This window comes from Cydia splendana, chromosome 23 (assembly GCF_910591565.1).
Source record: "Cydia splendana chromosome 23, ilCydSple1.2, whole genome shotgun sequence".
Classification (NCBI taxonomy): Eukaryota; Metazoa; Arthropoda; class Insecta; order Lepidoptera; family Tortricidae; genus Cydia; species Cydia splendana.
The window spans coordinates 9,753,817-9,769,028 of record NC_085982.1 but is presented as its reverse complement, the minus strand read 5'-3'; the positions used below and the strand labels follow the sequence as shown (position 1 = coordinate 9,769,028).

At 35.0% G+C, this 15,212-nt stretch overlaps 1 protein-coding gene across 1 annotated transcript in view; it reads left to right on the top strand.

Annotated features, from left to right (window-relative positions):
* Positions 1-7,572: 7,572 nt before the first annotated feature.
* Positions 7,573-15,212, top strand: part of LOC134801791 (uncharacterized) — an 80,164-nt gene continuing 72,524 nt past the window's right edge. Inside the window, exon 1 of the mRNA XM_063774389.1 lies at positions 7,573-7,912. Within this exon, the coding sequence (XP_063630459.1) occupies positions 7,735-7,912 (178 nt within the window). The 5' untranslated portion in view covers positions 7,573-7,734. The remainder of the gene's footprint in view (positions 7,913-15,212) is intronic.

Sequence of the window (15,212 nt, the reverse complement as noted above, 5' to 3'; positions counted from 1 at the left end):
TTCTGCAGTCAAACTAAGTATTGCCAGGCTAAAAAAAAATATTTCATTTTCAGTAGCTGTCAGTAGTTTATCGTTATAATCTAGTCCGTAAATAGTTTCGTCACACAATATACTATCTATTTATTTATTTATTTAATTATAATCGCTTACTTATAGTATTTTCGTTTATAAATAATTTGACTACATTTGGACAGATATACAAATTTTAAAACTGGCAACAATAATAAACTGTTATAGAAAAACCCGCAATTTGCGTAGAATTTGAAATGATATCTAGATAATTTGCAAAACAACTTGCAAAACATTTTTTCACCTCAGCAGCTCGAACAACGGTACTTTGCTTCTTAAAAACAGTGAGCAAAATGCAATTTTGCTCACTGAGTGAGACAAAATGACATTCAAGTGACCTTTATAGTCAAATGTAATTTCAACATGCGGGGTCTAATACAAGTTCGATACTTGGGTTCTATTATCTCTGTCCCTCTAGGTATGTTCTCACTGCTTAGGGTGAAAATTTTTGTGTACTACACGAGATCAAAGTTATTTACATCTCGTGCGCTTTTGAATCCCTTACTACGCTCAAGATTCTAAATTAGATCTATTATAAAATCTTTCGCATGCACGGGACTCAAAATATGCACTCGAAGAAATATCAAACTTTGATCTCTTGTTGTACAAATAACTATTTTTTTAGTTTATTCCGTTGAGTTCTAAGTTAATAATTCTACTCTTAAACTTAACAGAAGATTTTTACCAAAGCATTAAGTGTGCGATAAAATAAACATTCGATTCTACAATCTACATTCTACACCAAAACCAGTTTGACTTGTTATTGAAGTATTTTATAGCAATTTTAGTATAAATAGTCATGTTTTTAGATTACTGCCAGTTATTTACAGCTCCTAATGGCGTAGCCGACGTATTGTTGATCAACAATTTTGTAGCCAAGCGTGAATCAGTTTAACAAACACGATGGTTTGATGTTTATAGTCGGTTGATAGCTGTTTAAATAATTAAACGATCTAGTAGACAGTAAGAGTAGGACATTATTATTTGAAACGTACCACTTCATCGACAAGGCATTTACTAAAAGGTTAACTGGAGAAAATTTGTAATAACCAGATAGGTAGCTGGGTAGTCAATAGTCATACCTATATGCCATAATATATTATACTATACCTACTACACACCTACTATCACAACATTTAAGGCCCCTGTACACAATGGGCCAGCGCCGGCCAGTCCAAGGGACGCAGCCATGCGGTAGAATGAGATAGCAATATCACTTGCTCCCTCTAACGCATAAATGCGTCCCCCAGACTGGCCCACGCTGGCCCATTGTGTACAGGGGCCTTTACAAGAAACAAAGTTAATAAATAAACATCAAGCTAGGCTAGGTGCCTATGCATAGTTGCATACGATACGCCTATGGTGCGCCTATGTAGGTTAGGTAAGTACCTATCTATACCTAACATTAGTTAGGTACATACCATGTACATACATGTACAATAAGGAACCCTAAAACACGCACTCAACAATGAGTCCTCATGAATACTATCGCCCGGGCCTTTTTACCTGTTTTGTATTCGAGTCTAATTTAAAAAATATTAATATTAATTTAAATACCAATCCGTATGTGTACGTCAGTGATAGTATAGAATACCAAATTAATTTTACCAACGTTAAAACTCTTATTTTTATTCCAATAAGGTTTAGTTTTGCTTAATGCGTATGCATAGATGCTTGGAAGCTGTGTGTAAAAGTGCGGATGTGTGCGTGTGTTACCTGCGCTTGAGTTGTACAGGTGTGGATAACCGTTAACTCAGCAGGTCCAGAAATATATCTAAATTTGACTTTTTCTGTAATGTCATTTTGGACAAAAACCTTCCAGTCTGGACATCAGAGAGAAGAGAATGCTTCCATATGCATACAGGGTTTTTGGTTCATCATTTGCCAAATTGCAATGGCAGACAGAGCTATCATCCGGATCATTAGCTATTTTCTCACAGCTACAAAAAATATGCCCACGAATTTGTTTTGTATTCTTTTTAAATACTTTAGAGAAATTCTAAAGGGTTACTAAAAATTTTAACTATTGGAATTAGACTGCCAGTAGTGCCTAGTGCTAATAGTTAGGACTTACATATTTTAATGGCAAAATGTAATAATTCTTGAAGCAACTAATAGTAATAAAGAGAGTTAACAAGATAATACAAATCTTATCCAATAGGTATACGGTATACAAACCTGTCATTCAGTGCAATCATCAATCATTTCGCTCCTATTTGTTTGTCCTACAATACAACAAAGGCATCAGTGTAGCGTAGGTCGTGACGTAAATAACTGGTACATATTATTTAGAATAGAGATAAGAATTTGCTGTGATTAAATACTCTATCTGGGTATGTTATGATATATGCTGGGTATATCATGACTGAGTTCCGGACCAACGCGCAACGCATCAGTTCTTGAGGAGCTTGGCATTAAAGAGCGGTTGCTTTCTACGGTCAAAACTCGGATCCTCAACTTCTTTGGACACGTGTCTCGGCGAGACGGAACATCCATAGAACGTCTAGTTGTGCAAGGAAGAGTGGGAGGTGACAGGGCTAGAGGAAGATCGCCAATGAGATTGACCGACCAAATTAAAGCCAGTGTGTCGGCCACAGTAAGCGAATGCTCACGGAAAGCAGCTCTAAGGGAAGAATGGCGACATTGGCGACGTGTCGTTAAACTAGTCGCTCAAGTCTACATAATGGCCACGACCACGACCACTCTGTGAAAACTGTAACGAAGAAGGAGAAGAAATATTCTATCAAATATTATATGCATATTTTCCTGATATTATGACATCTAACGTTAATGCATTGTTATCGCAAATTGTTGTTATCTTTCTTAACGCGATAGGTTCATATTCATACAATGAATTAAATAAGCACTAAATTATTCATAATTCACTTGCCGTGCTATTAAAATCGCTGCAGACTTGTCTTGGTCTAACTCTAATACTTTATCACTTAATCTTTGATTACGTCTTTCAAATGTAAGTGAAGCTGAAATCTAGAATACCTACACGTGATAACTGATAAATATTTAAATACAACAACACTGTCACCGATAAGGTCAAACAATTTTATCGATATCAAAGTAATCTGCGATATCGATATCAGGTTAATGTATGATTGTTTTCATTTCTTATCGTTGGTTGATTCAAGCAGTGGTGTTTCAATTTAATTATTTAAATTTTCAGTTAAGTGATTTTATTGGATTTTTAATGAGTGAGACAGCTGCAGTGGTTCCTCCTCCACCCCCTCCAAGGGTTAGAAAAAGCAGTATGTATTACAATAATTTTTTTTATCTCTTTTAATGTTATTAAGGGACTGATTTATTTATTATCCATAGTATTTAGCTGATTTATTAATCTGATTCCATGTTGCCATAATTTTGTTATTACATTGGGTGACTGTTCGTTAGTTTTTACAAAAGTATTTGTAGTTTTCCATCCAACATCCGTTTACCAGTACAGTTAAATTGTACCTGGACCTATAGGATTATATCTATGATAAGTACCTATTTCTAATAGGCATTCAATTTTATTCAAAGTCGTTATTAAAGTAAAAAATATATTTATATGTAGCAGCACTTAAGCATTTGTAAGTGGCGATCAAACCAATCAATGGTTATGTAAGAAGGTTTCTCAAATTTTTAATACCTACGTTTGTAAGTCCAATAAATAAAATACATTTATTTCATTTGTTAAAGCATCAGGCAGTGTGGAGGAGTTAGATATACAGGATGACTCTAAAGGTTAGTTATGTATCAGTTAGAACTTAGTCTTGTAGGACAATTTTAGTCCAGTCATATTCTCTCATCTATTTTTCTAGCTGTTTTTCTATCTTTCTAGTTCTCTCCCAGATTAAGGATGACTCACGCTAGACCGGTCCGTGCCCGGGCCGAGGCGTCCGACATGTCATTTTCTATGACAGCTGTTCGGTGAACACGTGGTGCTTTCCATAGAAAACGAAGCGCCGGAAGCTCCGGCCCGGCCCCGGCCCAGTCTAGCATGTCCACCTTTTTTCTGCATAGAAAAACCGTTTGTTGCAAAAGTTAGGACCTCTTCAATCTAGTTCTATCTCTCTTTCTTCTTCGGTGTCTTAATTTTTGGCGTTTGTTTGTTTTCTATTGTAAGTGCTCTTTTATCGAACACCGACAGTTCTTTGATATTTATCTTTTTCCCTTTCTCTTTGATATTTATCTCTTTCCGGCATATTCTTGTTTTGGGTTCAGGTAGTTATCTGTTTATGTAATTTAGGTATTATGAACTGGTTAAGGTTTTGCGTCCCTTTTTCTGTCCCTAATCTCGCTCAATTGCCTAGTTTTTTTTATTAAACTGTTGTTCGTCTGTTTGAGAAAGAATTTATATGATAAGAGATAAGAGATCTTTATTTGCATACCATAGTACAGATGTTATATACATGGACCCTGGAAAGGGTGTAGCAAAAATTGATGGTTCACAATTTCACAGTTTTGGTTATTATTACTACTGACTTATACTTAGGTTCGATATTATAATACTTATACATTTTCTAAATTGCACTTTTCTCCAAAGTAATACTTATACATTTTCTAAATTGCACTTTTAAGTTGTAACAGCCTCTTCTAACGAATACTTTTAATCTTATTACCTATAAACAAGGACTACTACATTACGTTTTAAGTACTTATTACTGTTTGTATTAATATAAAATATATTATAATATAATACAAACTGAAACTCTAGGTCCATGGGGTCCCAGCGCGCATAAGTTGTTCGCAGAAATCGCGAAGCGTCTGGTTGACGTAACTGGTGACCGAAGAGCTGGCGGCTACCTCGCACAACGTATCAGCATTGCGATACAGCGAGGAAATGCCGCCAGCATCCTTGGTACAATGCCTCAAGGGCCTATTTTAGATTTAAGCTAGTTATTAATTTCGTTTAGTAGTACCACTGTATATATATTGTATGTAAATAAATGTTTTAAAAAAAAATACAATTAAATTTATATTATATGTACAAGTTATTATTTATTTATTACATAGTATCATCCTCCATAAATTCGGCTATTGAGTAGTAACATTTATCCATCAGCATAGTTTTAAGGCGGTTTATGAAGTTTGAGTCTGTTTTTAAATATGTGGGGATTTTATTATAAACATTTATGGCTTTGTCGTGTGGTCCGTTCTTGTATATTTCTAATTTAGGCTCCGGGAGTTCTATGTAGTGTTGACGTCGAGGGTTTTGACAAAATTGGAATAAATGTAGGTTTTTTCGAACAAATGTAGCTACTTCCAAAATGTACAGAGAGGGGAGGGTCAGTAAGTTAAGATTTTTGAAGTGTGGTCTACAGCTGTGGGGTGGATGTATATTTACTAGGATCCTGATACATTTTTTCTGCATGATGAATACGTTTTGAATGTCGGTGCTGTGGCCCCACAAAAGAAGCCCGTAGCGTAGCCATGCGACTGCTTGCGAGTGAAACGCCGCCAGCGCACACTCTAAGTAGTGTCCGACCGAAGGTTCGGTTTCGGTTTCGGTTTCGGCCAGTTTCGGCCAAAAAATCATGTTTCGGCTGTAGTTTCGGTTTCGGCCAAAAAACGGCCGAACCTTTCGGCCGGGCCGAAACTTACGTAATGGTAATTCGGACATAGACCAAAAGTTGGGGAATAAGTAGGACAACAATATTAATACCTACATATACTGATTCATGTATAGGTACAGAAATTAATTGGTTTATTATAAAACACAATTCCACTAATGAGGGCGCCACTCGTCGACCGGCCAGAGCCAGAGCCAGGCCAGTCTTAAGAGGCTGTCAATACCTATAACGCGCACACTGTCTAATCGTATCGGAGTGAATGAGATAGCACTGTCGCACGTAGCCGTTGGCCGAGTATCAGTTAGGCCCGAGTAGAACGAGGTCTTTTTCGCTCTTATTCACTCACTTATTCAGTCATTTTCCTATCTACCTCTAATGGCAAATTTTAAGCGAGGCTAAAGGCTACGCTCAACTAGTGCCGCAAAGTTGATTTTCTCAATAGTTAATATTTTGCGAGGCTGAACAGCTGACTATTGATTAAAACGAAGAAAAATCCCTTAAAAGTGTCCCCAGTACAGTTTTTCATGCGAATGCTCGACCTTAGCCTCACTTTTTACACCAATTTACCTTTGGTTTGTGTTCCACATGTCCTCTACTTTAGCTTAGCTTTTGGCCTCGCTGCGCCATGCTCGCTTTTTAATACAATGGACATTGGTTGGAGTCTGTGCTCAACTACTTATCCTGAACCTGAAGCACAGCTTTGACTTCGCATGAAAGTTCGCCTCACTGGGGCACTTTGGACTTTTAGGCCCAGGTGAAGATCGGTACCCGGCCTTGCGATATTGTTAACATAAAATTTCGCGCTCGCTGCGCTCGCGTTTTTGGTTGGTTTTTTGGTTGACCCTGTATCTACATGTTAGCTTGACTGATGAATAAATAGAGTTAGACTGAGAAAATTCTGCAATGATTTTGATAGCATACGCAGTGCAACTAGTGCAAATGTTATTTATACGTCACCATTTCATAGAAGTTTTGACGTTTAAAATAACACTTGCTCTGCGTGTGTTATCAAAATCGTTGCAGAATTATCTTGGTATAACTCTAGTAATTTTCTTAAAAAACTGCTTAAGTAACATCAATTTCAAGGACATTGTGTGTTGACAGCCCCATAATATGCGTGTAAAAGCGGTTTTATGACATTTTTTCAACGATTTTAACAAGTCTACAAAAGTTTCGGTTTCGGTTTCGGCCGAAACTAGAGCCAAAGCCGAACATTCGGTTTCGGTTTCGGCAAAAAAACATGTTTCGGTCGGACACTAACTCTAAGCTAGTGCTACACTTCAATACGCTAAGTGCATACACAAATCGGGCAAGTTTATTTTTAATTTTTTCTACATGTTTTTTCCATGTCAAATGGCTGTCCAGTGTAAGGCCCAATAAAGTGCAGTCGGGTACTTCTTCAATATTTAGGTTGTTTATTACAGTGTTGAGATTTAGCGGTTGCTTTTGTCTTGGTCTGAATTGGATGAGGTTGTGATCGTTGAGCCAATGAGTTATTGAGTTAAAAGTGTATGTCCATATAGATAACATTTTCAAACTTCCAGTATTCGTATTCAACATACAAAGATATGCTAGAGTTAGACCAAGAAAAGTCTGCAACGATTTTGATAGCACACGCAGTGCAAGTGTAACCTATTGTAAACGTCAAATTTAGACGTACAAATAAATGCTATCAAAATCGTTGCAGACTTTTCTTGGTCTAACTTTATACTATTCTTTGGTCTAACTCTAACACTCGTTTTGTATAAGTCAAAGATCTTGTATAATACACTTTCTTTGACTTCGAATCGAACGCACAAAAACAAATTATTACAAATTCATGGAGTCCTGCTACCTAAACGGACACCATCCCGCTGTCCAAACAAGTTTTCCATACACGTTCTCTGTCCCACAATCAGAGCCTACTCACACACTCGCCAAAACAACCACCACAGCCACACTCCACCGCGCTGGCCGACGCGGCGCACGCCTACGTCCGCGCCGTTCTAATTTCAAAATAAAAAAATCAAAACGTCAAAGCATTCGTTTATTTTTAATTTTAAGGAATGTGATTGGTGAACGTTGGAAAAATATTATGTGCCATAAAGTGTAGTGTTTAAAAATGGGTTTCGGGAAATTGTTTTTGGTGTTCGTTTTTGTGAAATGTGTTTATGGTCAAGAGCAGGGCTGCTACGGTGCTGGTAGCGTTGCTGGTGCGGCGATAGGTGCCTTTATAGGGGCACTTCTTTTGGTTGCTGCGGCATATTATCTGAGAAAGTTGTATTGGAAGTCGCGCAAAGGTAAGGAATTTGCGTCTAAGTTATGTACTTCGAAGTTGAAAACAACATTCTATTCAAATCAGAGAACAGCCATACCTACCTAAATACTTATAAGAAGTTTAGGTACTTGGTCTATGTTAGTTTTTGTTTATGCACAAGTTGACGTTCCAAATTTGAAATTTGACTTAACTACGTACCTACCGTGAATACCGTGATTCACATTTCTTCTGTACAGTACTACACAGATGAAAGGACATTTTTACCTGATTTTGTAAACAAAGAAATCAAGTATGGTCACTACTACTAAAATTAGTAACATCTGCATTCCATATTATTAGACAAATCAAAGCGCTTTCGCTAAAATTTGCACTTCAATCGGCAAAAAATACGTTTTTTAAATTACATGAAGCCAAAAAATCCACTTATGATCAAGTAAAAGTGAATGTCGTAAAAAAAAACCACTTCAAATCGGCACCGAAAAAATACCTACCATATTTTTTTATCGCATCACATGTTCGAGCCAAATATTCCACTTGAACTTGGGTTTTCGAAAGCAATGACCTTAGCTTCAGGGAAAATATTTAAACGAGTCATCTCGATAGATTTAAATAACGCTCGATTCCTAAACTGGAAACCGGCTCCATCGAGTCGAATGTCTTACGACTTACACGGATTCTTTTTTACTCTTTAAAATACCTACCTTTTTCTTAAGTTGAGCGTCGGTATTTTTTAATTTTTGGGTTCATGTAATCATAGCTTTTCATTTTTTCGAATTAATTAGTGGGTTCATGTAATGTTACATTTTCTAATCTCCAAAACGTAATTCAAGACCAAAAAAAGTAAGAAAATGTTGCCACTGCAATAATTTGTTTGTAAAATAGTAAATTCCTTTTGATAAATAATCACACTAAGATAATTTATTTATTAGTAATTTTACTCCTACTATTTAAAAAAGTACTTACGCTAGTAAAAAGTGGCAACATTTTCTTACTTTTTTTGGTCTTGAATTACGTTTTGGGGTATAGTGATGTCATTAGTCGATATGCATTTGTCGATGCTTTTTATTTCCTCTGAGGTCATTCCTAATACGACTGTAGACTTCCCCGCATATTCATTCTTAATATCTTTGTCATCAAGAAGTAGGTACGTCTTATGTTTTACTTGTTCATGAGTCAGTTTGTAATCTTCCTTGATAAATTAAACTAATAGTCATAGGTACAGTAAAATAGAATAAGATAACTACGCAAATAACGTAAAAGATAACATGGCCTAGCGCAAAACGTGGCATTATTTTTACGATTTATTAAATACAGCCACCTTAGGTATTTTTTACTGCGTTGATAAAAATAAATAAAATAAGTTACTGACTTGAGTGACTTTGAATTACAAAGTTACACGTTTTCGTATTGCGCAAAGCAGTTTTTACAACGGAAGTGCAAAAGGAAATGCATTAAAGTAGTTCTAGCTACTACTTTGTACGTTTAATCACCTGATTTTTTTTTCCGCTTGCTAGTTAAATCTTTGCGTTAGGATAGCCACTAAATTCCGTTTAAGCACACTTTGCACCGGCTTTGACGTGACAAAGTGTGAAAAATCCATTATATACGTCATATTTTCATAGAAGTGAACTCACAAATTCCACATTCAGTTATTAGAGTAATGTCAGTGGAGAATACGCAGAATATAACACTGTCTTTTTCTTCTGCTTATTATATATAATTAGTTATTATAACCCCAAAAAGGGATGAGTATAATTTGATGGGATTTTTATAAATTTGACATTTACTCACAAAAAAGGTTTGCCAGTCTATAAGTTTTGTCTGGCTACTTATGAAATAAATTTATGTAGGTAGATAGCTATCTTTCATTTAATGAATATAGAAAATGAGCTAAAACACTCGTCAAATTATTGTAATATATTCGTTTTATGTTGACTGTAAATTACCAAGAATGACGGATTCCACCGATGAGAAGTGCATTCAACATGTTAAGTGGATAGTAAATAGTTATGCTGTGTCACAAGCACAGCTTTCAGCTAGGTATTAGTCAAGTTAATAGTTTCATTAAAGTAAACAGTTTCATTAAAGTAGGTAGGTTTAAAATTTACCTATTTGATTAAACATTTCTAGACAGAAGTTAATTAAATAAAACAGCCAAAATACTAAAGATAATTATATATGGTTGACCTTGATCTCGACTTTTATGTCTTAAGAGTTAATACTGCACTTACTACTTAGCATTCCAAGCACTTAAATATGAATCAAAATTTATTTGTTCAACTTACGATAATTCGTCACCACAAATTTGCTAATAAGTGATGAGTTGATGACAATGTACATAGGTATATTAAGGAGCGTAAAATTCGAATTGACGAATACACATACGAACACACACATTTTATATACTCATCAATAAAGGTGATATCGCAATGGCTAGTTATTATGTGAAATTAAAACATGGCTGCCTGTGCGTGCTTGGCTTAGTACTTACTTATACCTTCTTAAGATAAGACAGGTAAACTGACCTACTCTGGCGTACTATTACATAGTTCACATACCTGAACGGCATATTAACTTAACGCGAGTTGTAATAGTGGAAAATTCTGTACATATTTTTATAGTTAAGTCACATTTTCTGTTTGTTCTATGATTAGCAAATAAAGTGTGCACAGCGTAAAAGATTGTCAAAACAATCAATTTTACAGCTCCATTTTGTATCACTCAGTTCTTGAAAGTAGATAGTAAATCATAATACTTATAGGTATCTAACCTAATAGGTACATAATCTAGGTATGTATCAAACCTAAACCTTGAGCTTAGATAACATTTGTTAAATAAATAAGAGAAATAAATAAAATAATAAATGTAAGTAATCGCGTCTAATTTATTTTCATAATTTAATTTTACGTTTCGCAATAATTATAGATACGTACACAGTTAATTGCAAGGTATGTAATTAGGAAAATAACTTGATACCAACTTCCAATTTTTTTTAGCAACTAGGTAATAACGGACATAAAGGATATTGTTTGTCTGAAAGTTACAAAATACCTAATAAGTCTTTAATACCTATCTTCCTCGGGTATACTAGATCGATATCTATTATGATTCCTTTAAACGTAAGTTTTTGATGTAGTACGAATATTTAATAAAGTAGACTTAGGCAACGTAGGGTATTCAGATACATAAGTCGTTTAGACTTTAGACTATACCAATATTTTATTGTCTTTGACTATACATATAAAACCTCTAATAACTTAACCTCACACCGAAATATAAATGTAATATTTTGTTTTTAAGAATGTTTCTGTTTCCGTCTAAAAAATCTAAACTCGACGAGCTCCTTCCTATTAGATAACTATTCAAAAACCGGCTCTATTTGTCAAAAGTCGCATGCCGATGGCATAATAAACAATAACATAACACAGTGTATTCCAAAAGTACTTGCAACTCACGTATACACTTTCCCTAGTCACGTATATCTAATGACTGGAAGCGTGAGGCCTGGCACATGCCATTAGTTAGGGAAAGCAACCAAAACTAACTTGGTAATAAACTCCTACGCAGCCGTAACGGTTAATTTGGCGACGCTGATATTTAAATTGATTGTGTTAGGTTAGGTTGGTAAGATGTTAGTTTCGGTTACTGATATTGTTATTTTTTGCTGTTTCACGGGTAATTCTCTTGAATTTTATTGAATGAAATAATAAAATATTCATAAAGCTAACATTCGTCTCGGCTAAGTCAACTCTGCACTAACTTTGCAGCGACGAAGTGTGCAAGTACCTACCACTATTTGACGTTCAAGATGGCACTCTGCTCGGTAGCTTGTTCTGACTCAAAGAAAATGTAAATGTAAATTTAAAATTGTAGCTCGAAATAGATTGAGTATCTAATGAGTTAGTCAATTAATTCGGACAACTCACGATCGGCTGTAGAGGATAAACAATTTAATTACTGCTATCCATAGTCATGTACTAGTTAATTAAAAACGTAGAAGGCTAATTTAACAGAACAAGTAAAAAATGTGCTGTCGTCTCGCAGTAGGCTTTTGCTAAAAAGAAAAGTGAATGGCTGGTTATGTCGTGTTAGGTAAGATTTTGTTTTTACAACAGTATTTTGTCATTGCCATTAGTATTGCGGAACAGATGTCTCAAAGTTAGAGAACCTTTTTTTTTTATTGGACAGAAGAATTGGGAAGCACCCAATACCTAACAGTGAATTGTAGTAGAAATATTCTACGCTAAGCCAAACATATGGAAATTCTCTTAGAAATAAAAACTTCAATCACGAAGTCTTACAAGATGTGTGAGTAGAGTGAAAGGTGCAAATAACAGATAATAAATAGCACAGCAGAGTAGAAATCTCAGTAGCATCGTATACTAGATAATCTAGAGAGCTAACAAACTAGACACGGGTATCTTGTGTAAATACAGTAAATATACTAGACTACTTAAGATGAATGGTGAAACGTTAACGTTAACGTTATGTAATGTATGTATGTAAGTATAAGAATTACTTATGTGGTAGAAAAGAAATAATACACAGTTTACAAAGCAGCACTGTTTATACTTGTGTCGTCGTCGAAAAAATGACTTTAGGAGAAAAAAGATGATTACGACTACACACATTTGGGGTCATCCATTAATTACGTCACACGAATTTCTAGGTTTTTTGACCCCTCCCCCCCCCTTGTCACATTTGGTCACATTTGGCAAACCCCTCCCCCCTAGTGTGACGTCACATTTTTTCTACGAAATCGCCAAATCGAATTAAGTAAGTACCTAAGTATTACTAATATTTTATCAAAATATTTTTGACGATATAAATATTAGTAATTTTATAACCCAAAACTGCTTAGGAAAGAAAATTAAAAGAATAAAAACGATTATCGTTTTAAAAACTTGTTATTTAAATGTACAGCGAATAAAATAATTAAAAAAAAAATCGGTTACTGATGAAGTTAAAGTGACGTCACAAAGTTTGTGTCTCCCCCCTCCCCCATGTCACAATATGTCACATTTTCTTGACCCCCTCCCTCCCCCTAAACGTGTGACGTAATTAATGGATGACCCCTTTTGGAAATAGACAAAATAAATTAAAATCTAATTAAATTAGTTTAAAACATATACATATGTACATAAAAGTAGTTTAACGTTATTTACACACATTCAATGTCAGTTCAAGCACAGAGAAAAAAGGTTTGACGAAGTAACTTGAGGCAAAAAGTGTATAAAAACAACAAAAAACAAGGTAAGTACAAAGTTTTTGAAAAGATAAGTTTTTAACACTTTTTCAGCAATAATCCCGTTTATTCTATTGTTATCGAATCTACTGGCTTACCGAGTTTATAAAATCGATACCGCCGTTAGAAATGCGTAAACAGTTTGCCAGATTTTAAACCTGTCATTGTTGTTTGTTTAAAAAAAAAGTTCGCGTAAATAAAAATCCTGATCATCCGAAAATCATATTGTATGAACGCAGCGTAACGTAATTAAAAATGTGGAAAACAAAACGGAAGCCAGATTATTCAAGTTCCGATAAAAATGAATCGCATGTTATTCTAACTCGCTGGCAGGAAATTCTTCGGCCAACTGTCAGCATCAGCAAACGGTGAATGTTTAACACTTTCTGTTTACTTTTCATAAGTGGTTTCACTTGTCATATCCGCTGGAGACCCGTTTTGTGTCAACAGACGAGGTTCCTATACAAAATTATGAAAAATATTTGAAGCCAGATGTAGTGAAAGATTATCTTGAAAAACATATATTGCTTATAGGTGAATGGTGAAAAATCAAGATTTGGTTTTAGTGGACCAATATTAGTTATAAAAAGTTAATAAGTATGATAGTTCAGTTACCTACTTGGAAAAATAATATGAAAATATTTTTAATCGCTAAGCTTACTTTCCCTCTGGGCTACAAGGTCAGATGGCAGTCGGTTTCGTAAAAACTAAGGCCTATGCCAATTCTTGGGATTAGTTGCTAAGCAGACCCCAGGATCCCATGGAAAAAAAGCCGCGACAATGCGAGGACTACATATTATAATGATTGTTTAATCAGCGTAAAAATGGCGAAAAGCAAACGTTTTCATGTTTATTCATTAATTAGGTACATAATTTACGTTCAACGAACTTTGTTCATCTACTAAGTAGTCGTTTAGAACTTTAGATACATCAAATCAATCAGTTTTTATTAGATAATCAATTAATTTAATTGATTGGATTATTCCATAATATCGTGGTGTGGTTAGGTAAAAATATTACTTGCATAAAAAATTACAAAAGAGAAATCGAATACTGGTACAGTCGCCATCAGATATATCGGAGCGGCCAAGGTGTTCACAATATCTGAACACGCGCTCTAACGCCTTGACATTAGAGGCGTGTTCAGATATTTGTGAGCGCCTTGGCCGCTCCGATATAACTGATGGCGACTGTACTTAATAAAAATGATCACGCATTCGAATAATTATTATTTAGCACTGCTACTTGTACTACCTAACGGTATGTAGGAGTCCCAAAAAAACTAGAATAAATAAGTACTATAAATACCGATCACCTGCTTAAAGCGAACATGCCAAAAAAAAAACATACCAAATACGACTGAAATGGGTTTTAAATAACTTGTCATTGGCCAGTTACCTTAAACGGGGTGAGGTCCTATTTCATATGGCGATCCGGTTACTATACAGTTATGCCGGCTTCGGACCGGACTAAAACACCTTTCGAAGTTACGAAAAAATTACGCAGACGGAAATGTAAAATTCCGTCAATCGCTTAATACCTATATGGTTTAGTATGGCCAGACATCGGAAATATGAGGACAAAATTAATGACAGGTAGGGAGTACTAGAATACATTTTAAGCTAGTTAGCTTGAGTTAAAATAATAAGCTTAAGTTATGGAATATGATTATTTGTTTTGTAATATAAGTAAATAAAAAATAATAGCATTTTCTGTCACGGGGTAATCCCGGGGTAGATTTAATAATCTAGAATACCTATCTGTTACACCAAAATTACATTAATTATAAAATACATCACATAATTACATTACATTTACACAAGTTACATAACACAAAATCCTATCTGTTTATATCTACCGAAGATCACGCCATCGCCATGTAAAATCGTTTACCAATCGTTTAACAGGTCGTTTTGAAAAATTCTCGCATATAAAAACCAAACAAAAGGGTTTTAACACAAAGATTCTCTTATAAAATATTTTCTGTACAAGTGTAAATAATAATAACAACTTCAGCATTTGATTGATCTTTTTTGATACAAGATAAAAACTTCCTCTACTACGTAATTCATTTTTC